Source organism: Ranitomeya variabilis, chromosome 6 (assembly GCF_051348905.1).
Source record: "Ranitomeya variabilis isolate aRanVar5 chromosome 6, aRanVar5.hap1, whole genome shotgun sequence".
NCBI lineage: Eukaryota > Metazoa > Chordata > Amphibia > Anura > Dendrobatidae > Ranitomeya > Ranitomeya variabilis.
In genome coordinates, this window is record NC_135237.1 from 553,038,511 (window position 1) to 553,064,814 (window position 26,304).

The 26,304-nt window shown below is 41.6% G+C and overlaps 1 protein-coding gene across 4 annotated transcripts in view; it reads left to right on the plus strand.

Annotated features, from left to right (window-relative positions):
- The first annotated feature begins 289 nt into the window (after positions 1-289).
- The window catches only part of KHDRBS3 (KH RNA binding domain containing, signal transduction associated 3), a 139,202-nt gene continuing 113,187 nt past the window's right edge, over positions 290-26,304 (plus strand). For all 4 annotated transcript variants that reach the window (XR_013217090.1, XR_013217091.1, XM_077271271.1 and 1 more), the window contains exon 1: positions 290-527. Coding sequence is in view for 2 of the 4 variants with exons in the window: in XM_077271271.1 (XP_077127386.1) it covers positions 443-527 (85 nt within the window). In the remaining 2 variants the exon portion in view is untranslated. The remainder of the gene's footprint in view (positions 528-26,304) is intronic.

The following is a 26,304-nucleotide window of genomic DNA, read 5'->3' on the forward strand; positions in this document are numbered from 1 at the left end:
ACTGGATAGAACCTGCGGATCAGCACCGGTGACAGATGCTGCATAGAACCTGCGGATCAGCACAAGGGACAGAGACTGCACAGAACCTGCGGATCAGTACCAGGGACAGAGACTGCGTATAAACTGCGGATCAGCACCTGGGGGAGCGATCAGTGATCAGCACCATGGACAGCAGTCGGCGGAAGGATTCAGTGCTGCTGCCGGCGGAGGGATCCGTTGGACCAGCCCTGAGGAGGAGCTCGGGCGGGGATGCAGCAGGGCTTATAGAGAGCCGCAGCCGCCGCCGCGCACAGTCCGGAGCAGACGCTGAGGATTGTCGCTGTCAGCGTTTCCTCTGCTCCTCGCCGCTTTATGACTGTCCCTGCTGGGAGTTGTAGTACTCGTTGTATTCGCGCACATTTATCCTGCAGCTTTTTGTTCTTGCCGCCTCTGCTTTACTGGAATGGAGAAGTATTTGCCCCAACTCTTGGCTGAGAAGGACGCCTTGGACCCTTCCTTTACCCATGCGCTGAGGATGGTGACTGAAGGTGAGGAGACCACCCTGCTCGGGCAGGTAGAGGGGGCACAGGTGCAGTGGATGGAGGACGGTGCGTGGGGTCCCCGGGCAGCTCAATGTCAGGCGGGTCCCTAACAGCAGAGATCAGGTTGTTTCCTGATCAGCAGATGATGCCCCTTATGTGCATGAAGGGTCTTTGGGCAGATGCCTTCCTTACACTTTGTTATAACTTTGCCTCCATTGCTTGTATATCAGGGAGGGGGTCTTCACTGTGCAAGCCCCCCTATGGGTATTCCTTACCCTTTAAAAAAAATCGTTCAGGTGGCTTCATAACATGGAGAAATGCAATTACCTTCCAATCAATTGTGATCAATGCAAGTTCCATGTCCTCTTAGTTCCAGAGCCCCCTCCCCATTGTTCTGCCCCTGCTGGCGTCAATGCTGTTCATTAGAACCCGATGTAACAGGAGAACACTGAATGTTTGGTAAATAGAACGTTGTGTTTCCAAATAGAACGCTGTGTAACTGCCCACGTGACCCGCCTGATTCTCCCCCCTGTCTCTATCATAGGTCCTGTAGAGGCTGTAACTGATCCTTACAAGTCTTTTTATTTTTTGGCATGGATTCCTGTTAGATGGGGAATATTTAATTTCTCATTACTGGTGGAAGGTTTTCTTCCTCTCTCCTCGATGCAGTTAATAGGAATTTCTTGTAAGTTGTCCTATTCCCAGGGTGTTCTGGAGAAGTGATATCAGGCTGCAGTTAAAGCTCATTAGTCTCCACTCTGTAGCAGAGGCGGTTAATTTATCATGAATCTCCCCTCTGTTCCCTGCGCAGGGATCTCTGTATTTTCCCACCAGTCATGGAGTCTCCTGGTATTCTAACCTCTTGCCAGCTATTTTTTTTATTGTCAAATATCCTTGGTATTTCTTGTGCGTGGGCAGGAGAGCATCTTCTGTGCATCTTTTTATTTACACTGATGCAGCAGAGCTGAATGTGTCATGTCATTGGTTCTAGACAGTTTTCCCACACTAAGAATACACGATAACATAGTATCAAAGTCATCCATTTAGCTATATTTCCTAATGAGCATTTATTCCGGCCTTTATTGATGGGTGATCGTTACAGATGTAGCATGCATATGTTATCACTGATGCATAGATATAATATATGTATATATATATATATATGTATATATATATATATATATATATATATATATATATATATATATATATATATATATATATATATGGTTCTATGTATATAATGATATCACCTTCCTCAGCTCTATATACATTGTATCTTCTCAATGATACGTACTGGATGTTGGAAGCTCGGCTTCTCCTGTATCTTCTCATGTATCGCTTTGCTTAATATTTTCTTGAAGTTGGTTTATAAAACAATCTGGTGGATTATATGCATAGTTACGACTACATAGAGAAACCTGTTTCATAGAAAGATTAATTGGTCATGCCTAGTATTTGAGACATTATTTTAGATGTAGCATAGCTGAGTTTGTCACTTGATACAGATTCATAGCTTTACTAGACATTTTTTATATATATGGGACAAAGGTGTGTTTAATTCCATATCTAAATAGATGGATAGCCCCCCAGCACTGTTGGCACATGCCCCATTTAAAGCCTCTTTCCCCTATGGTACTCTATATAGTGATGCCACCACGCATCATTTTTCTATAGGACTCCGTGTTGTAAATATCGCATTATTCACTTTTCCCAATGAGTTCGATGATGATAAATTCAACTCTGCTACATCTTCACTTTGGATGTTGACTTCTCACCAACATTGTCCCATTATCTGCCCAGCAGCATGTTGCCTTTCACTCTTTTTACTATTCTCTGCCATTCCAGCTTGTTTTATGGGGTGCCATTACTTCTGAACGTGGCATTCCCGGTATTTGTTAATGCTTTACAGTATCACAGATGGAGGGATTTTAACTATGCAGATCAGCCGCCTCTTGCCAGTCGAAAGCGTCTCTCCATATATTGTTTCCTCTGCCGTATTTTAGTGCTGCGTTCTTGGCAAGCGGCAATCCCCTATACGAGATGCTCGGTTCAGGCTTCCAAATGTGCCATGTTGTATTTTCCTTCCTTCTGTCTGCCTCGTGTCTCCCCTGACATTCTCATCAAGACCAGTTTATCACAAGTTGGAAAAAGCTAAATTGGAATTTGTTGCATAATTCACACGGTCTCTCTCTCTCCTCCCAGCGCTGGGAATTGGGGAGTTTAGCAGCCTTGTGATATAAAGTCTGAAGCACCTAAGCTTGCTGTCCTCCACCGCTCGTAATAAGGAAAAGACATTTGTGCATTGGGAAAGTCTGTTTAGCAACACTTAAGTGGTTTTCCTTAAGAAATGCCAAGCAATTCACCCCGCCTAAGTGGTAAACAGGTGTTCCGGTGCCCATTCTGCCAGCCAAGGTGGCCAACTACAGCCAGGAGAATGGACGTACGTTGGGGGCTTTGGGAATTAATGAAATAGCTACAATAGCATTTTTTTTGTTATTTACAGAATTAAACTATATTATGTGGAATCACCTAGTTTTGTAGGATTCATATTTCGGCGTATGTCAATTTAACTAATTAGTGAAAAGACCCCAGAAGTGTACTAAAGTCTACTGTAAACAATAAATGCAAAGGGAATCAATAAGTTTTTGGATATTGTAGTAGAGAGGAATCCGGTAAAGACTATAATAATTGGTGTCTAAAAAAAATGTCAGAACCCCATACTAATAGGTGAGGGGGAGTCCCAAAAGGGCGATCCCCATTTATCTGATGCTTAGAATGGATGATGTTTGCAGAGGCTGCTGTACGGAATTAAGTCATTGCGCGGACTTGGCCAACGAAAAACCATGAAGGGTTAAATTAAGTGGCCTCCAATTCAACGCAACCTTATATCTAGCCTTTTACTGGTTTTTATGGTGTGTACAACTCATGTGAAGACACACAGATCTGGCAAAGGTTTCCTCGTGGCGGATGGAACATGGGTCCTTGGGTTGTGCAGTGTTAAGTTGTCTCCATCCTTGTACGAGATAACCTTCTGCGACAAGTCATCAAGATGGTGCGCTGTGAGACAAGATAACCTCTGCTACATCTGTATGTGTCTTAATAGGTGCAGAATACAAACGTACCGCACCGATCATATACCGGACCTGCCGCCGCTACCTTTCCATACACCCATAACTTTGCATGTATATTGCAAAAGTGAACACCCCCTTTGAGGCTTCTACACTGTTGATGGTTTTGCAGATTTGAGATTTTCTCCAATCCTCACATATTTATTATAGCTATATATATATACTGCACAGCCAAAATCTGTGTCCCCCCGAGATCTCATGTGTATAAAGATAAAACCTTCCGTAGGCGGCTATTAAGCATCACATATTAACCCTCACTATTACTACTGTGCGGACGAATGGTTCAGACACTTTCTCAATGTTGTTGCTTTTTTATTTTTTTTGCAGAATTCCAGATTTCCAAAGGTTTTAATGTTGCGTCTTATCTTTTATAGACTCATGTTTATTTTTTTAACTATATCTCCGATGTAGCAGAGCTGAATCTGCCATTTACCTGTTCCTCCTCTTCCCTCATTACTTTGTTTACCTGGATAGGATGACGGACTCGGCTTTGCTACATTTATGAACAATTTATGTTTTTGATACAATGTAACCAATATTGGTGTTCATTGACAAACTTTAGGCTTCATTCCCACATCCGTAAATATTTCAGTTCGCTCTTTTTATCGCTGTGGCATCTGTTTTTCATCAGTGTTACATCTGTTTGTTTTTTTTTCTCTTCTGTTTCTGACGGCAGGCTTTTATTTATCCATTGACTCTTAACAATGGATCAGGGGAAAAATAGATGAAATACGGGGAAAGAAGCACAAAGTCTGTCTGCCATGTTTCGTTCTTTTTATACGGATCTGCGTAGAATTTATTGGTCCCCAAAACAGCTGAGATTAGGACACGCTATGAGTCTCATTGACCGAAAACTTGAATGGGATGTGTAAGGAACAGTGAAACTCTTATGTGTCCGTGGGCGGTCCGAGAAAAACTGCGGAGAGTAGACAGAAAGTGCGGACAGATGTTTGAATGCAACTTTTTCTGTCTCTTCTGCACTATATTGGAAGGTCTTTGATTTCGGTGACAATCGTGTAATTCTCAGTTTCACCTATGGTGGCGCTGCAGGAAGACTAACACTTGCTGTGAGGTTCCTTATGCATTAAAACGATGTCTGACTGCCGAAGATTGTATTGGCCGAGCAATCTATGAAAAGCTTAATGTTAAGGATCATTTATTTGTAACCTATGATGCCAACATATTCCATAGCGCTTTATAGATATCGTCATCATCATCCCCACTGGGGCTCAAAATCTGAATTATGTCTCCCCAAAATATAGGGGGAACATATAAAGTCTGTGCACAAGCACTGGGTGAGATTTGAACCCAGGATCCCAACATTGTAGATCCATAACACTGGTCACTAAGCCACCACGCTGCCCCTTCTATATCAAAAGTGAACTTTCCACAAATAAAAACATTTTTTTAACATCTATTTTTTTTAGTATTGTATCAATATAAGATCTACTGTATCGGAGGGTTTTCTAAGCATTGATTTATTCAGCAGAATGTTGTCACTGAAATCCAGGGTACGAGTTTTATCTATTTTTATCTTCCTTTTATTGCATCATCAATATCTGGCTAAAGATGAGACATTTTGTTTTGTTGTTTTTAGATTTTGTCTCAAAGTTTTCAGTTACTAAAAATCTTGCATTAAAATTCAATGTTAAAGGGAGTCTGTAAGCAGAGAATGACTGTTCAAACCAAGCACATGCGCTTGGGGCACCATCATTGCATGGCCAAGCATTTAACTACAGCTTCCCACCTACTTGTTTCCCTCTATCTTCACCTTCCCTTCTGTGATTGACAGCGCGGCTTCATAAACCCAGAGAAGAGCGGAGATAGATTTACAAAAACAGTCAAACAGTCTCTGACAGATTCCCTTTAAATGGAAGCTGTCACTAGATTTACACCTTATAACCCCCCACCGTCAACTTTTATATCTTGTAAGTGAGTTTCATACAACCCCTTCATGCCATCATTGGGGTCCCACATACATCCAAAAAAGTCTGCAGTGTGGGCAGTCTGGTCTGATGGGTGACTCCAAACCATGCTCAGTGCCAGCAAACATCACCTCTTCTTTATTGATGAACGTGGACAGGGTCGGACTGGCCCGTCAGAGAAGCGGAGGATTCTCCGGAGGGCCCAGGCACTGACATCTGGCATACAGGGCTGGCAGCTGCCTGGCAGCTGCCTAGGGACCCTGCTGCCCCAGGGGCTCCAAGCCAGGGGCATGTTGCAATAGCGGCACACAGCTGCTATGGGGCCCGTGAGTCAGGAGGGTCTGCCCGGCGCCAGCTGAGCAACAGCGGTGGAGCAGTGGGTGACAGGAGGAAGGAGCTGGCTGCTGTGGCTAAAGTCTGTGCCTGTTGCTAAAGAGAAATTAATATTCACTGCTCCCCATGCCCATGGGTGTGGAGAGCAGTGAATATTCATATCACTTTAGTAGCGGGTAGTGGGACATGAATAAAAGACATTTTTGGAAGGTGAGGGGCAGGCGTTATAAGATGTAAAACTGGTGACAGGTTCCCTTTTAAATAGAAATAGAAAAAAAACAAAATTCCCCCTATAACATGCAAATTTCTGTGCTAACTTCCTAATAAATTTTCATGAATTCTCAGCGTTGTTTTTCCCAGTCTTCTGCATTATGATAGTTACATGATTCGTTCCTGACTGTTTCCTCCACTAGAGGGAGTTTGGGAGCTGACTGCATACTGTTTAGACTCTCAATAATAAGAACGCATGTTGTTGAGACCTACAAAGCTCCCCCTAGTGGTTGATGTAGGTAGCCAGAATATTGGCATTTAAAGGGGTTTTCTATGAACATAAAGTTATTTTGATCTTTTTGTAAGCAGAAATTAATTGATCCCACTTACTGTAAAATGCTCACTGGTGACCCAATTTCAGCACCTGTCCCTCTTGAGGCCCCAGTAGCTTCACGTCAGCATAGTCAGAGAGCTCCCTTCTCACCCTGTGTGTTGCCCTATGAATAAAGAGACAGAGAGGAACCTTCCTGTCTGCATCAGTTCCAATAATGAGAGTCGGGACATGGGGGCAGATTTCATAAATAAGGTATAGCATTTAATTTAATCAATTTTCATTAAAAAAAAAAAAAAAATCCCAATATCTTTTTATGTCCTTGAGCAACGTCATTAATTCTGTGCGGTGACTTTGGAACAGAGTATAAGAAAGAAATGAAGCTCCAACTGTATTAAAATATTTTTAAAAAGTTAATCGACACAGAATTGATACCCTATCAATAAAATAAAATCAATGGCGAACACTCACTTAAAGGGATTTTTCCAAGCTTATGGTATTGATGCCCCATCCTTAGGACAAGTCATCAATATCAGCATTTTTCAGCTGCAGGATGTGAACAGTCAAATAGCACAGCGCCGTTCACTGTGCAGTGGCCATTATTAGGTACTGCAGCTTATCAAATTGAATAGGATCTGAGCCTTTATGACTAAATCTGCATGTTTTTGTAATTAATTAATTTTAAATATTATTTATTTTACTATCTTATCCCTAATCTTATTTCTATCCCTAAACTGGTCTCTGTCCTTATCCTTAACCCTAGTTTGGTTTAGAAAAAGTGTAAAGTAAAAGCCGCTCCTACTGAAGGCCGTTCCATTGACCTTATTCCACACTGTCTTCATTCATTAGCTGCTCATCTTCAGTCATCTCTTTTGTCCTGGCGCAACAGTGGAGATCAGTTTGTCATTCGCTCTTGTGCTCTGCATGGGCTGCAATCCAATTGACCAAACTCACTTTATGATGCTGAGCTTTGTCATTTCCGTTGCTGCCTATGCAGAGAGCAGCAACCGATTACCAGTTCATCTCTCCTGCTGTGCTCTGCTTAAGCCATCTCAGGCGGGCTCTCCAAGGAGATAGTATGACAGTGCGGAAAGTTGCAAAACTGTTGTGCCGCCATAGGCTCTTTGGTGCCCCCAGGGCATTTAGGGTCCCCTCCCCCACATGTCAGCACTTTATGGATATGTTTTACTTTAGCTGTTCTTTGTTTGACATATCCCTTGATGTGTGGGGCAAGATGACCAACTTTGATCACGAAGAAATAATGAATGTGATACTGTCAGGAGATGTTTATGCTATAGGTGTCTATATGTTGACACCTAGTGGTTGGCATGATAATTGCATTATGTTTGTTTTGGCTCACCTGCTGAGGCTGATCCTCCAAGCCCCAGATCTGTGTGGACGCGGACATCAGTGCAGCAGGAAGATGACGCACACAGGAAATGGGTAGTAAAAGCACTGGAGGTCGCAGGCAAACAGGAGAGTGGGAAGCAGACAGGAGAGGTTCTGGAGGCCGAAAGCAGACAGGAGACTGAGAAACAGATAGCAGAGGTACTGGAGGCTCCAGGCTGGACTTGGGAAGACTTAAAGTCTTAATACCAAGACACAGATGGATTGTCTGGAGTCTGCAGGCAGACAGGAGACGGTGAAGCAGATGGCAGAGGTAATGGAGGCAACAGGCAGGAGACTGGGATGCAGGTAGCAGAGGTACTGAATTCTGCAGGCAACACAGGAGACTTGGAGGAAGAGAGCAGAGTCATTGGAGGCCACAGGCACACTGGTGACTCGGAAGAAGATAACATAAATATGGGAGGCCACAAGTAGACAGGAGACCGGGGAGCAGGTAGAAGAGGTACTGTAGGACACAGGCAGACAGGAGGCTGTGAATCAGGTAGCAGAGGTAATGGAGGTTGTAGGCAGACAGGAGACTGGGAAGCAGGTAGCAGACATACTAAAGGCCACAAGCAGAAGGGAGACTGGGACAGCTGCTGAAGGAGACAGGCAGACAGGAGCCCGCAAAGCATGTAGGCAGGCTGACGAGATGGGGAAGCAGAAAGTAAAGATACTTGAGACCGTAGGCAGACAGGAGACCAGGAAGCAGGTAGCAGAGGTACTGGAAGCTGCAGCCAAACAGTAGACTGGAAATCAGGTAGTAGTAGAGGTACTGGAGGCCGCAGGCAGACAGGAGACTGGGAAGAAGATACCAGAGGTACTGGAGGCCACAAGCAGACAGGAGATTGGAAAGCAAGTAGCTGAGGTACTGGAGGCCGCAGGCAGGCAGGAGACAGGGAAGAAGATACCAGAGATATTGGAGGCCACAAGCAGGCAGGAGATTGGAAAGCAAGTAGCCGAGGTACTGGAGGCTGCAGGCAGGCAGGAGACTGGGAAGCAGATACCAGAGGTACTGGAGGCCACAAGCAGAGAGGAGATTGGAAAGCAAGTAGCAGAGGTACTGGAGGCCGCAGGCAGGCAGGAGACTGGGAAGCAGAGGAACTGCAGGCTGCCAGCAGACAGAACTCAGGAAGACAAAAAGTCTTAATACCGAGACAGGTGAGCCTGGCCTGGGGTGAGAGGAGCAGAGCCCGGATCTGGCACAGGTGTTTAACATGGTTAAGGATTCTGCGAGCATGTGGCAATAATGTATTAGATTTGGGTTAAAAGAAATTGAAGTCTGTAGCCAAATTTTGTCAGAAAACTAAACATATCTGTATTTTAGGATAGCCTCAGATACAGCGAGGATGCCTTCTGGTTCAGCGTATGCTCACAATTAACCCTGTTGGCATTCACTAAGGCTATACACCAACCATGGGGGAAGATTAATTAAAACTGTCTAAAAGAAAAATAGTTTTGGTTGTTAAAAGAGATCAGTGACAGATCAGCCTTTATTTTACAGCTTCTTCACAAATGAAAGCTGAGCATACACTGGTTGTTATGGGCATTTTTTTTCTCATAGTTTAGATGAAAGAGGCCTATTGTAGTAAAACATGATGTTAGCACTTTTGAGTGGAGCCGCAGTGCACAACCTCTCCCGCCTGTGTCCCCCGCTGTCACCTACAAAATTGTGTAAGGAGACACAACGGTCCACAGCACTGCAGTTACCCTTTATTTGGAGTCAGCACAAAATGACCTGTCAAACCCAGCACGGACACATGGTGCACCTTTGGCGTGACCGAGGATTTCACTGCACCTTCCGACCTACTTTTACATAAAATTCTGACTCCTTTATTCCATTGCCTACTTTTCTTTGATGACTGTAAAGTCAGAGCTGTTAGTCAAGGAAGAAGGTGGGAGACAGAGTAAAAATATACAGTTAAAAGGTGTCCTGATCTGTTCGGCCACACCAAGAGTGCACCATTAGCCTGTGCTTGGTTTGAACAGTCAACTAGATATGTCATTAAGGGGATAAGACCCCCCAACAACCAGGCAACCCCCACATGTACTTATGCTTGCTAACATGTAAAGCAATCAGCTGCGGCAAGAAAAACTAAATCTCCGAGCACTAAAAAAATACTCGGAGGACACCCGAGCGTGCTCAAGAAATCTCGAGTAACGAGTATATTCGCTCATCACTAGTCAGGACACCTCCAATCTAACAAATACTATATACATCTCCTTCAAGAAGGTCTTTGGGACTTAAAAAGGACTTGTCACCAAGTGAGTTTTTGCTCTTGTTTTATTGTTTTTTTTTTTTTTTCATTAATCCCGCATACGGTTCCAGAGATTTGTGGTCTTTTTATTTGGTTATATTTCTTTGTGGTCCTTGGTAAAGAGGGTGTGGTTCACAGGGTAATTATGCAGAAAAGTCTAAAGGCACACCTTCGAGGATCCTCTAAGCCACACACTCTTTCGTTAAGACATAAAAATTAGCACTGATTAAAAAGACTCATACCTCAGGAACAATATGGCAGATTTAAAAAAAAAAGAAAACTGAATACTAAGAGGAGCAGCAGGAATAAGATACGGTAAGTGCAATAACTGGTCACTTTTGACCTGGTAATAAGTCCTCCTTAAAAACTGATGAGCTGATGTTAAGAAAGACCAGCAATGATTGAATTTTGGGGAATGGCGTCAATGAATGAGACTAAACTGCAGTATCGAGCACAACCATGAATAATAAGGAGTCACTGTGCCCATGTAAGCAATGAATGGGATATTGCGCTAACCGCGTCATTGGGTTGAGGCCATACCTCCATTTAGGGCTGTTTTTTAGTAAAGAGATTTTTAAGGACTAAAACATGAACAGCTAATTAACCCTGTAATGTGCATTATTCACATTCTGTAACCGCATTATTGTCTCATACTTATTTCCTAGCAGAGAATGTTACCATTGGGTTCTAACTTCTTCTCATGCCCAATTTTGATTATGAACTTTATTTTTTAATTTGCTTTGTCTCACAAATATGACCACTGTCCATGTGTGTGTCCTACAAGTTGGCCAACTGTCCAGAAATTCCTTGACAGTCTGTAAAAAAATGTCACTTTTTTCCCCACTGTCCTTAAAAAAATGGATGCATTTTTTTTAAGCTGAAGAGATTTGTTCAAATTTTATGACTGTTATCACCCCTTTAAGGGTATGTGCACACGTTCAGGAATTTTCGTGTTTTTTTTGCGTTTTTTTCGCAATAAAAACGCATAAAAACGCATACATATGCATCCTATCGTTTAGAATGCATTCCGCAATTTTTGTGCACATGATTAATTTTTTTCTGCAAAAAAGATGGATCGCAGTAAAAAAAGCAGCATGTTCATTAATTTCGTGGATTTTTTGCGTTTTTCCCGCTCTTTGATGCATTGGGAAAAAACGCGAAAAAACTGCGCAAAAAACGCGAAAAAACGCATGCGGATTTCTGGCAGAAATGTCCAGTTTTTGTCAGGAAATTTCTGCAAGAAATCCTGACGTGTGCACATAGCCTTAAAGGGAACCTATCACCTGAATTTGGCGAGACCAGTTTTGGGTCATATGGGGCGGGGTTTTCGGGTGTTTGATTCACCCTTTCCTTACCCGCTGACTGCATGCTGGCCGCAATATTGGATTGAAGTTCATTCTCTGTCCTCCGGAGTACACGCCAGCGCAAGGCAATATTGACAGGTTCCCTTTAAGGTTTACAGTGAATGCAGCTGATGTCTTTATACGGGATTCATAGTCTATAGACATGTACCAGTTATAATCTTAAAAATGTATTTTCTAAATATTTATCCTTACACCTTAACCACTTATGCAATTTGCTTTATTGCAAAATACCCTACACTTCTCCATATCTAGTTAATCCCTAAATGTATTTTTTTAACTTCACTTTCTGTGTTCTGTTTGAGAGGAGTTCCAGATGTGATGCTAAAGGAGGTTGGACCTGCACACACTTCCCAATGGCATCCATCGCCCCTCCTGGAACAGGATGTCACCAGGTGGCAGTGCTGTGGTTACTCACTAGTTTCTTTTATCATCGCCCTTTCTGATGTTTTGGATCCTGGGTTATGAATGCTGTGGAGCTGTAAGTGCAGTGCTGGCACTCTGCTGCCACCATAACTTCTGTGAAATGACGTGAAGGGACAGAGACAGAAGCAGTGACTGACATCAGTGCCAATCCACAGATTTTAGCACCACCCTCAAATTAATCATTAACAGAGGGTGGTGTTCGTATAACTCACTGCTTCTAAAATCGTCCTCAAACAAGTCATCAACAGAGGGCAGAGATGAAAGCTGTGAGGTGGTGCTAGTATCACTCACTGCTTCTATTTCCACCTCGTGACTGTGTCTTCTTTCACAGTTAGAAGCTACGGTGGCAGAAATAGAATCGGACTGCTGGCGCTGCACTCGCCTCTCCCACAGTTTTCATCATCCAGGATCCAGGACATCTTCAGAGGCGGAGATGATGCTAGAAACTAATGAGTAACTGCAGCGCCACCCCTGTGGCTGTGCTGTTCCTTCAGAGCCAATGGACATTGCAGGGAGTGAGTGCAGCTCCAGCCTCCTGTGACATTATATTTGAGACTCCTCTCAAACAAAACATCCCAGGAAGAACAGTAAGAAATAAAAAACACAATTGGGTCTCAGCTAGATATGAAAATTTAGGGTATTGTGTAATCTAGCAAATTACAAAAGTGGTTAGGGTATAAGAATAGATATTTCAAAAACACTTTTTAGGTGCTGGTCAACCCTATTAATGATTTTTATGGTCATCTAATGTGTCCGATAATAAAAAAAGGTTGACTGTCTGTTTTTTTTTTCGTTCTAAAAACTGTCCAGAAAAAATAAAAAATAAGTTGACAACCCTCACGACCTATTAGAGCTCACATCCAGAGTCATACCACTACCATTGAGTACAATGTTAGCTAAATAAATTCATATGTAATGAATCGGCACAGAAAACAGAATTAACAGTACATGTATTTATGTATCCAGCTATTTCATGGGCCAGGAGATGCTCTTGCCCACTCATCTTATCCTTCCTTAATTGATTTTAATGCCGCGTCAAGTGTTTCATGTGATAATTGGGAACAATTAGTAATCCAAAGTTGACTTTTTTTTGGTACACAAGGCTCCTCTTCCCTCTCCGTCCTGTACATGTAACAATCTTCAGGCTCCATTAGGTGCTTAATGTTAAGTTTCCAAATGTGCTCCACTCGGCTTTTGCAGATTTGTACTGTATGCTTTTTTTTATGCTATTGCCATGCACAGTGGTGTGCGCGAGAAAGGAAGAACCACTAGAAAAGTCAAAAGCTTCTTCTTGTGTTCAAGAGATCTGACATTGCAATCATTCCTTTATAATTGGCTTGGCAGGAAGCGAGAACACTTTACATAAAATGAATGTCACTAGGAGTCTAAAAATATTGGGCTAACAAGATGCTGAAGATTTTTTTTTTGCAGTGGAGTTAAATAAATGATGGTGGAACGAAGATGTAGATGACGTCATCACGTTCGTTATGTCTGTAGTCACGTAGGAGTTACGTAACCTCTAATACACACCCAACCTGTTATCACTCGTATCTCCTAATTTACTAAGTGACATCTGGCATATTAAAGCATAATACTTATTTGTGATTGGGGCTTTTATTCTCCTTCTTCATTGAATTCACAATTGAATGGCACATATTAAGGATGAGAAAATCGATTCTAAGCAAATCTAATTGGTTTAGGATTTTCCAAAATTTTCTTACTCTACTGAATTTTTGGGGAACTCGATTTGGGCAAATCCAGAAAATGGAAACCAACTAGCCGTGATTTTGCTGGATTCGTATGGGCAGGAAATGGGTTTAGAAGCAATTAATAAAAATCATGCTCTCGTCATCCACCTATCTGTGCCATCACAGATCTCCACCAGCCCTTCATTGGCTTTCTGGGCCTTCATTCCGGCACCAATCTTCTGCTGATCTCCTCTTTGCCGGTGCAGGTTCTGTCGTTATGACATGTTCCACCCAATGTGACCATGGGGTGACACACAATCTGACATCATGCTCTCAGAACGAATGTCGAGTTCTGGCCAACATCGGCAAAGAATGAAGAGGAGACTCTGGAATGGAGGTGATAGGCTATCAGCAAAGGACTGGTGGTGAGTTGCAGTGGTAGGGACATGGGAGGGAACCCTTCCAAACCCAACAGTTTTTTGGCTTTGACGTTTGGAGATCGTAAGACAAAATATTTGTGTGTTTTTTAATGCAAATTGCATAGAATAAATTTGATTCTAGTCAAATAAAGCCACTGAAATTGAGTGTGCCAAAATTAAGTTTTGGCATGTTTGCCCGTCTTTCGTACAGATGAGTCCTTGCTTTCCTTTCCACTTGGCGCAATATTTTCTGAGATGAGCCGATCACCATGACCCACTGTAAAGAGAAAAATGTGTAAAACCTTTTTTCATGATAATCTGCCTAGAGATGTTTAGTATATGTTTCCTATGGTTGTGATGTGAATTTCAGCCTGTTGAGGGCTTTACCACAATGTTGTGATAATGAATGAATTTTGGGAAGATAAGGATGGTCCGTCACTGCTTCCTTCGTAGATCTAATTGAACAGGACAAAACATGCTGCCATTCATAGGTCAAAAAGTGTCATGTGTCCCAGCACATCATCTGTCCCTGATCGAGGTAAATTAGGGTCATTATGGTCATTGACTGGAGATCTAAATTTATATAATGACAATTGAATTCTTGTGGAATTTTGGATATTGTCAAATTTTAAAAATTAGCGATTTGCTGTGTGCGAATCTTCCAAATTGGCTGTTGCCGTTATACACATTCCAGAAGATTATATCAGCCAGAGAAGTAACATATGTCCTTGGGCTTCTCTAGAATTCTTTGTAGCTATCACATATATCCTATCCCATATAAAAGTTGAGGCAGGGAATGCAGCAGATATTTTGTCAGTTTAGATGGCGAGAGGACGTCACAGCTCTCGGCACAGCCATAAAGATATGGAGAGATGAACAAAACACTGAATAAACATTACAGACAGTGAGTGACAGCACAGCTGTCCAGAATAGGAACGATCCATTTACCCATATAAGTTGAGGTCACTTTGACATTACGAAGACTATGTTTGCTTTGAACAGCTTACAATAAGATACAGTGCTAGGAGACCTCAGTTCTTTTTCGGGCGATTTGCCATAAATCAGATTTTTGTGAAAAAATTTATAAAACTGGCAAAATTTAAATTTTAAAAGATTAATTCTACTCTAATTATAACATATTCTACTGGACTATGAGAAGTCCCGGTGGTGGTAACGTGACCCAGGGACCAATGTGATTGATGTAATGTTTGCTCCTTTCTAGTAATGAGGTATTCTGTGTATAATCCAATATAATCCAATAGCTAATTGAATCCAGGGGGATTTCAAATGTTTCCATTCTTGCCTTTCCATGAACCTTAAAGGAGTTGTTCAGAGGTTTTTTTTTTTTTTTTTTGCAGAGGTGGCACCACCTGTGACAAAATGGTTGTGCCTGGTAATGCAGCTCTGCTCTATTCCACTATTCCATGCTTTTCTGATTTTTGTTTTAAGGAAGCAAATTTCTCAAAATGCAAATTTAATAACCCATTGTGATATGTTAATAAAACGCTCAACTGACTGCAATTCACATCCCAACCAGTAGGTGGCCACATGTAAATTCACATAGCATAATCAACTCTCGACAGAGTATCATGAAATCATTTTTGCTCAACACCAACATTACTTTGTGCTGAGATTTGATGTCATAAATCAGTTAAGTGAAGTTCAGAAAAAAAATGATAAAAAAAGTTCCAAACTGCCTGTCGGAATGAGATTGCTGACAGATTCTGAGTTAAATCATAGCGCAGCCAGCAATGTGCAGGAAAAGATTGAAAAGCCGTGTAGTGCAATATTCTTAAGGAATCCTGATTATAAACATTTTAGCTCAAAATAAGTTTTAGTGGGTTTTTTTTTGTTTTTTTTTTAAAGTCCCACAGATTTTTACATGTGGAATCCCCTCCCAATATCCACTATACATGCTCTTGTTGAGGCTTGGGCAAATCCTTCTGTCTCTTCATGTGATCCCAGACAGACTGGATGATTTGAGATCAGGGCTTTGTGGTTGGCTTTGTTTCCGTGCCAAAAGTTTGGATTTTTTGTCTTCAGCTCTTCCATGAAGACCACTTCTGGCCAGATTTCTTTGTACTGTAGGTGGTCCAGCTGGTTCTTTCCAGTTCTGAGCTGATGGCACTGCTGGACATATAACACAAAATATAACTCATCTGCTGCACCAAATTTCCACGGCCGACCTCAGCATTTCTCATATTTTGGTGTTATTTCAAAAGATCTGTTGTTTTTTTGGGGGAGGTACTCTCCTTTTTTTCCCCTGTCTTTTTAGCATTATCTTTTATCATTGTAATAAATAAAGATATTGTTTTAATTTACTTTGTTTTTCTGGTCACTTCTTACTGTTATGGTACTTTCATATCAGTATGGTTTCTATTAAGTATGTTGAAGTGCTTTCAGACAGTTTATAACTAAGGACCATGGGGTTTAGCCCCCCTCATAGAGTAAAATGCAGCCCCCTCATAGAGTATAATGAAGGCCCACACACAGTATAATGTAGCACCCTCATAGAGTTTAATGTAGCACCCTCATACAGCATAATGCAGCCCCTTTAGAGTATAATGCAGTCCCCCCCACACACAGTATAGTGCAGCTCCCCCACACACAGTATAGAGCAGCTGCCCCCACACACAGTATAATGCAGCCCCCACACACAGTATAATGCAACCCCCACATAATATAATGCAGCCCCCACAAACACAGTATAGTGCTGCTCCCCCACACACAGTATGATACTTCTCCCACACACAGTACAGTACAGCCCTCACACACATATAGTTTACCCCCTCACACAGTATAATGTAGCCCCCACTCACAGTATAATGCAGCCCCCCACACACAGTATAGTGCAGTCACCACACACAGTATAATGCAGCCCCCCACATACACACACTATAGTCTCTCTCCTCCTCATTTCCGCTCTGTTCTGGCTTCTGCAGAGCATCTCATCAGCTCCATTGCTGGCACACACTGAGTCACAAGCAGAGAAAGAGTGATGGGAGAGGGAACATCATCTGACGTTTTCCTCCATCACTGTTTTCAACTGTCTTGGCATCTATTATGCCAATAAGTTGAATGCACGATGCAGGGGTGGTTCCAGGCCCCTCTTACTCACTGGCCACATAGCGGCACACCACTGGCTGTAGGCCCCTGGGGGAGCGGGGGCCCTAGCCAGCTGCTTTGTTCTGCTTGCCCCCAATGCCACCCCTGACTAGGAGACACCTTGCTGATGCTGTGTAGTTTCTATGATATTTTTGCTGTCTCAGGTCTTTCATAGTGTATGACCTGAGACACAAAACTGTTTTCCACAACCTCACCTTTGTAGCAGAATCCACCTGTCCCCCATTAAGGGTTAAGCCTCATACACAGCTGTATCAGTTTCAGCCAGTCAGAGTGTTTTGGCTGAAGAAGTGATGTCACATCACCATTGTCGCCAATCACTGAACCAAGTGACTTGTGAACTGAGTTGACAGTGTTCTTTTTCCTTCTCCCGGTTGGCCCCTTGTCCCTCAGTTACCCTACAGCAGAAGACTTGTCAGAGGACACCACCTGCGGCGCACGCAGGTGTCACATGGCCGGTGGAAAATTGCATCTTGCCATCATCAGGTTTCAAGTCCTGCCTGAGACGTTGACATTATTCCAACGCTCTGATAGACTCTCGGCTGGAGATTAACTATGGGCAGGGAACCAGAGCACCATATTATAGTGATCAGATCAGGTCCATTATAAACAGAGGTACCGTAGGTCAAGGAGGCAAACCTCACGTGTATTGCCGCTATGAAACTGGAATTACCTGTTTTGTGGATCAGAGTCAACTATTATAAACCAGTAGCTGCATAAAAACTTAGTTTATCATCCACTTATCATGCATTTTCCACAAATACATTACAATTATGAACCTAGAAAGCTGCATTGTCCTTATATTCATTAAATTTTTCATATAACAGACGAATGCCAAACAGATGTCGGACATCTGTGAAAGCCGACCTATACAGATGAAAATGTGTCTGTTTTTTTTTCTCTGTATAAAATAAAGCCAATTTTTCCATTAATTGTGAAACCTCTCTATAGCAAAGATGCACATGATAATATGGCGTCCAGAAGACTTCCCCTGACGAAGCTATCCTGGTAACAGCGATACCGGTTGGGTCTTCCCTCTGCTCTAGCCTGTCTCCTCCAGCATGTCATCTTTTCCTGAGGGACACCTGGCTACTTTTTTTGGCTCTTTCATATACTCTTTTCCTCAGGTAGTATTTTATTCCTTGTTCTACGCTGAAGTTCTTCACATTGGGGGCCTTTTTTTCGCTTTGGTGTGTCTTTTGTGTACTTTATTGTCTATTAGGTCAAACCATGTACCATAGGTGTTTTGTATTTCCAAACAATTTTATGTGATTTTCTCGGTGCCATGTGTTTCATTTAGTGGTGAATTCCACAATATCATTGACTTGTACGGGAGCAGGATTTATGAGGGAGAATTTGTGCACTGTTTTTAAATTGTTGTTTTCAATTCTTATCAATAAAGCTTGCCCGTTTTTACAATTTCACGGGCGGTGTGCATATCCTATAGTGGCTTCTTTTCTCTTCTTTGATTATGGCGTCCAGAAGTCATGCAATCATGAGAATTTACAGTTGAAACCAGAAGTTTCCATCCACTATATAAAAAGACTAGTGTTGAGCGATACTGTCTGATACTTGAAAGTATTGGTATCGGATAGTATCGGCCAATACCCAAAAAGTATCGGATGTCGCCTATACCGATACCCGATACCAATACAAGTCAATGGGACACCAAGTATCGGAAGGTATCCTGATGGTTCCCAGGGTCTGAAGGAGAGGAAACTCCCCTTCAGGCCCTGGGATCCATATTAATGTGTAAAATAAAGAATAAAAATAAAAAATATTGATATACTCACCCTCTGACGCGCCCTGGTTGTAACCGCCAGCCTCCGTTCATAAGAATGAGCGCTTGAAAGTCCTTAGATGACGTCGCGGCCTGTGATTGGTCGCGGAGCGGTCACGTGACCACAACGCGACCAATCACAAGCCGTGACGTCATCTAAGGTCTTTCAAGCGCTCATTCTTATGAACGGAGGCTGGCGGTTACATCGGTAAGGTCCAGGCTGCGTCAGAGAGGTGAGTATATCAATATTTTTTATTTTTATTCTTTATTTTACACATTAATATCGATCCCGATACCGATTCCCGATATCACAAAAGTATTGGATCTCGGTATCGGAATTCCGATACAGCAAATATCGGCCGATACCCGATACTTGCGGTATCGGAATGCTCAACACTAAAAAAGACACATCTGCAGGTTTTTCTCAATATCTGACATGAAATCAGAATAAACCTTTCCCGTTTTAGGCAAATTAGGATTACCATAATTAGTAATATTTGCCAAATGCCAGAATAATGAGAAAATGTTTTAAGGCATTATTATTTCTTACTGCAAAGTCAAAATTTTACATACAGTTCATTAATATTTGGTAATTTGCCCTTGCTTCTCACAATAGTTGGTCAGAATTTGGGCCCATTACCCCTGACAAAACTGATGTAACTGATCCAGTTTTGTAGGTCGCCTTGCTCGCACCGGCCTTTTCAGCTTTGCCCATAAATTTTCAATAGTATTGACATCGGGACTTTGTGATGGCCGCTCCAAAACATTGACTTTGTTATCCTTAAGCCACTTTGTTACCATTTCGGCAGAATGCTTCGGGTCATTGTCCATTTGGAAGACCCATTTCCACCAAGCTTTAACTTCCTGGCTGATGTCTTAAGAGGTTGCTTCAGTATTGCCACATAATCTTCTTTCCTCATGATTCCATCTATTTTGTGAAGTGCACCAGTCCCTCCTGCAGCAAAACAACCCCACAACATGATGCTGCCGCCCCCGTGTTTCACAGATGGGATGGTGTTCTCAGGCTTCCAAGCTTTTCCCTCCAAACGTAACGATAGTCATTATGCCCCAAAAGTTAAATTTTAGTTTCATCAGACTACAGGACGTGTCTCCAAAAATTAAGGTCTTTGTTCCTGTGTGCATTAACAAACACTAATCTGGCTTTTTTTATATTTCTTTTGGAGTAATGGCGTCTTCCTGGCAGAGTGGCCTTTCAGCCCATATTGATACAGTACTAGTTTCACTGGATATTCACACAATCTTTCCAGCTTCTGCCATAATCTTCACAAGTGCTTGCTTTTGTCCTTGGGTTGATCTGCACATGTCGAACCAAAGCACGTTCATCTCTGGGACACAGAACCCATCTCCCTCCTGAGCAGTATGATTCCTGGACATTGCCATCTTGTTTGTACTTGCGTATAATTGTATAGATGAACGAGGCACCTTCAGGTATCTTGAAAGTGTACCCAACTATGAGCCAGACTTGTGCAAATCCATAATTCTCTTCATGATATCTTGGCTGATTTCTTTAGACTTTTCCATGATGCTACACAAAGAAGCAGTGTGTTTCAGGTGTGCATTAAAATACATCCACAGGTTTGTCTCTTATTAACTCTGATGTTGCCAAAAAAATAGAAGCTTCCAAACACATGACATCATCATATTCTTAGAGGATGTAAACTTTTTACTTTATAGTAAGTAATAAAAATGCCTTAAAACATTCTCTGTCATTATTCTAGAATTTGGCAAATGTTAATAATTATGGTAATCCTAATAACCTATAACTGGAAAGATTTTTTCTGATTTCATGTCAGATATTGAGAAAAACATGCAAATGTGTTTTTTTATATAGTGTATGTAAACTTCTGGTTTCAACTGTAGCTGTATCATTTCAAGGGTCGGGGAGAAGAGTAACGAGCTCAGAAAAAATGACAAATTGATATTGTTAGTTTATTTTCTAGACCTTAAATACTTCTTATAACTTTGCTTTCCAGTCTTCAAAGACAAATCATAGTAGTGGATGACTCGATTATAAAATAAGTCTGGATATCTGGATTTTATTTTATTTTTGCTACTTTTCAATATCATGATATTATTTGAGTGTAGCCGCAATTAAACTCCGATATTGTCCAGATTTGATATAAAAGGGTTAATAATCTGCGTATCAATCAGATCTTCATCATTTAGACCGTGGATACATTGTGACATTTGGCCACCATTCTCTACACGACTTCGATGCCTTCCATGAGTTCTGACATGGCTGGATATATTGCATCGGTCACGTGGTGACTCGCCACTTTGTTTCCCAAAGAGAAGCAGTAGAATCCCTACGTATTTCAGGAAATTCATCAATTTTATTATGGCTCATGGGCGGCATTGTGTTTCCCTGGTTTCCTATCCTTGCACAAGACATGTTGCATCTCATCTCGTAGGAGAGAAATCTGCCATCAGATATTTATTAATGCTTTCCTTCAGTTTCTTTTTTTTATATATATTTAAAATTTTAGTATTTCATTTGTGAACAGCCTTCTACGGTAATGGAGATAATTAACGACGAAAATAAATTCTACAATTCACAGATTTTAGGTCATTTGATTTGACTTATTAGAATGAAATGAACACTCAGTACCTTCATAATGAAATTATTCTTATTCTTTTGTTTTCCCTGGAATTTCTCTACTTCACTATAATAATTAATTTAATATGACTGCGCAGCAATACCAGATATGACCAGTGGTCAGAAGTGGTGCTATCTTTGGGGGGGGAAACATGATTTTTTTTTTTTTTTTTTAAATCCTGGATAACAACTTTAAAAGGCAAAGGAAATGGAATATTGTGCTCGGATATGTGCGAGATTTGGTGGGAAGATGTCATTGGTGTAGATAGAGCCATCATCATAGATGAAGGTTCTCTAGAATTCATAACCTCTTTGGTACAGTTTTGAAACTTTTTCTGATGTCATCTTGATATTCTAAATCTTGATTGTTGTGGGGGTTTTTGTATAAATTGTTGTATCAAGTTTCCGGTAATGGAAATGTCTACAAGGTGCCGAAAGGGTTTGCTCGAAGTGGAGAGCCCTTTCTTTGTGGGTGTCCATCTGGGATCAAAGACCTCACTGATGTGATCTTGCAATGTCTCAGGAGTTCATTGTGATTGGATTTTAAGAAGAGGCAACTTATACTAGAGAAACCGATGCAATGGACTAAAATTATACTGCAGCCACTAGTTACTCTTTTCCCTTTCCTGCTCCGATTTCTGCTCCTGCGTGTTGTCTTCCACCATGCTTGATCAGTGGTTGTGATTAGAGATGAGGGAGCCCAAACTTAAAAATTCCGGGTCCATACTAGACAGTTATTGTCTGGTGTTAAACACCGAACACGGACTTCTCCGGTACCTGAACCAAACTTTGGACTAAAGTTTGGGTCGGGTACCAGAATCTGAACTTTCATGGGTCTGCTGATCCCTAATTGTGATGTCTTAGGCCCCATTCACATGTCTGTATAAAACCGTTACCAGAAAAACAATACCGGTGTCATCAGTGTTTTGGATCAGTGTGCCATCACTTATGGCTAAAGTAAAAGAAATGACAAAGCTTGTCTTATACTTTGTAATCTTAAACATGTTTTACACAGACTCAGACTTGTATTAGCCCTTGTCATCCATGCTGCTGGTAAAAACAAAAGTACCGGAGGCACGGATGTGTGAAAGGGGCCTTAGTGGTAGAAGGATGTCTGAGTCAGATGTCTCCTCTTGAAATACATTGGTGTTGGTTTACAGAAATAATTTAAGAAACTGCAGCTGCATCCCCCTCCTCTGTCTTATTATTTCATACTAGACAGATTTTTGTTTTCCTGAGTGTGGGTTTTCTGAACTACGTTATTGTCTTACCTTAATTGGTCACTTTACAAAATCTTTACATAAATCAATAGTAGAAACAAATATTAGAATAATTATAATATGTCTTGATTCCTGGACTCATCATTCACTCTAGAAAACAACTAAAATCAGCCAGACAGACTTCTAGCTTTCTGAGTGATCAGATTACAGCTCGCTATTGAAGTTTGTGCAGAGGAGAAGAGAACAGAGTGAGACAGAGCTGGATTCACAGCTACACTGCTTAGTGCTGCTGTATAATCTCCTCTATGCTGCTTCTGCATATGAACTATGTACAGACGGAAGAGTAGGAATCCCTTATATCTGTGTGTGCTGTGTATGGGAGAAGTGATGGCATAATTTCCCCTCCCACACACACATGCACTAGTTCTGAGAAAACTGAAAATTAGGGATAGAGCCTGCAGAGTGAAAAATGCAAAAAACAGTTCATATAATGGCCAGAAAGTGCTTATTCCTAATGTACACACATGGCAGCATATTCTGAAAAGAAACCTGAAATAAGCTGTATGCTTTAAAGAGTTGTCATGTGTAATGGGTAAAATGTAAAAAGTGCTTGTAAAAAGAATGGAACAATTTTTAAAATTGTATTGTTTAATTGTTCCATAGACTGCAGCAGTGGTCGTAACCTATCAGTAGTGGTCAGTCTCCTAGGCAAGGATAAAAGCACTTACAAGCTGTTCCAATAGATAGTGTAATGCTACCCTGAAACTGGTCATCAGTGCATTTGTGCTGTCCCTGTTTGCAGCTTCGGAAAGTGCACAGTTTGTATCTGAGGCATAACCATGTCGCTGGCCCAGTCTCAGTCAGACAGGAGTATACAATCCTCTCTGGGGTCTCCTAGGACTGTACTGAATCTCTTTAAGTCTTTTTAATGCAAACACTGCCTCAGTAATGTGAAAGTGACTTCAGTATAAATGAATATGGGTAATTGGATGGGAGCCCCTTTTCATTACTCTGCTGTTACACACACTATTTGTAATGTTTTTTTTCAGTGATTTATTACTTTTTCTCTCTATATTTGATGAGCTGTGCACTGTGTCATCCTCTCACTATCTAGATTGACAACTTGATGGTTGCTGCCTTCCCTGCCTCTGCTTTTATACTGGCTGATAGCTCCAACTGATTAGCTGTGCAATATCATAGCTGCAGGGCATTATGGGGAAGCCTTCACAGCCATGCCTGAGGTCATGTCAACCTTCTCTGGCTCATGCAATTTTCTGACTTCTGCAAAACGGCAAAGAGCATTGCTTTCGCAATTTGGACAGATCAAATTGTTGATTGATAATTTTGCCTCGTCGAGTAAATTTCCTAAATTCCTTTATTAATTCCATTTGCATTCAAGCTATTCTCTCATCACTATTTTGAACAAATGTTTACTATCTTTGATGTGGGATGAGACAATTAGATGAACTTGAATATTGGACAAGATGTTCTTTGCCACTGATAAATAATATTTATATGACCTTAGTTTCCATGTTTAACTATACGGATTGCAGTTTTGAAAGCTAAGAAAATGTATTTATTTTTCTAGTCTTTTTTAGTTCTGTCTATATTTTTATCCAACTGGATTCAATAAATGTTGGCAATCTTATCCTTAGTCCATTCTGTTGTTGGGCTGTTATCTTGTTACTGACTGATACTCCTATAATAAGCTAGAGCCAAATCATTTTTGTGGGACTTGTTATCTGTGGAGCTGAAAATTGTGCTAAACTTTTGTCTGGGCCGGTTTTAGGCAAAGAGGGGCCCTGGGCAAAAGGTTAAAATGGGAACCCCAAATGCTAACATATTGCACCATCACACAGAAACATTTTGGTTGTAAGTACTTGTGCTGAGTTCAGGCCGCTACAAGAGCGTGATATTGAAGTCATTTGATGCTTGTATCCTTCATATAGTATGATGCACCCCATAGTCCTCCATATAGTATAATGTTCCCCATAGTCTTCCACATAGTATAATGTCCCCCATAGTCCTCAATAAAGTGTAAGGTGCCCCGTAGTTCTCCATATAATATAATGTGCCCCAAAGTCCTCCATATAGTATAATGCACTCCACATAGTCATCTATATAGCATAATGCACCCCATATTCATCCATATAGTACAATGCACTCTCCATAGTGTAATGCACTCCTCATATTTCTCCATACAATATAATGCACTCCCCATGGTCCTCAATAGAGTATAATTCAGCCGCAATATAGTGCACATAGCTCAGTATAATGCACACCCAATAGTCCTTGACACAGTTTCATACAACTCCCATATAGTACATATAGTATAATGCATAGCCCGTAGACCATGATAGAGTATAATGCAGCTCACATATAGTATAATGCAGCCCTCGTATAGTACATATAGTGTAAGACACTCCCCATAGTCTTTGATACAGTATAACGTAGCCCCCATCTAGTACATATAGTATAATGCACTGCCCATAGGCCTTGGTATAGTATAATGCAGCCCTCATATAAAAAGTAAAACAATAAATACAATACTCACCTCTCCTCTTTCCCCCACTGCTCCGGTCTCTGTATCTCATCTCAGCAGATCCCCTGCATAGCGTGGCACAATAAAGTGACATCATCGTGCCCGCCAGGCTGAGACGTCAGACTCAGAGGTTGAATGATGGGAGAGGGAGTGCTGCCTGACGCTCCCTCTTCCATCATTGCTTTTAACTTTATCAGCATCTGGATCCCCTGACTCACGGGCCCCATATTCTGCGTGGTCTATCGCTATTAGTGGCATGCCACTGGCTGGAGGCTCCTTGGGGTGTTGAGGCACTAAACAAATGCCTAGTTTGCCCACCCTATCTCCAACACTCTGCTCAAAGTCTAAGTCATTAGAATAATCATCCCGATTCTCTCACATGACAGAATATGAGCTAGTGTGAGCGAGCCTTATTACAGAACGATATGGTCCTGTGGTTAGATTATAACCCTAAACCCTATAAAAGTGAGGATGGATGGCCAGATCCCAGAAGAACATGAGAATATGTAGAACACAGGTCAGTAGTACAAGCTTGATTGCTTCTGGCTCCGAAATCACCTGATGAAGTTGTAGCGCAACTCTGGACAAGAGCATTGCAGGACAACAGACGCAGAGAAGAGGTACTTTTCTCTGCCTCTTCTCCTGCTGAGCAAAGCACTGCCTAGTGTTATTTGAATTTTAAGCTCCATCGTGGAGCCAGCAGGTGGCCCCTTCTATGCCTTGGACCCCTAGACAGCTGCCTAGTCTGCCTGCCCATGTCACCAGCCCTGTCTGGACCTATGGTGGCTTCAAGTAAAATGTGACAAGATGAGAGAAAACAAGAACTAGCTTTGTGGTTATTTGATTGCTGGAGATTCCTTGATACTTTCCATGATTGGATAGGAGAAATGGGATGTTCTAGGAACTCTTCTTCACATAGTTTCCTATAATTCATGACTAGTCAACCGGATGCCTCCATTTTTCTGTTCTTTCATGGGTATTTTTGCAAGACTTTAGGAACTTTATAACCTAGACAGAGAAGTGTCTTGACCCT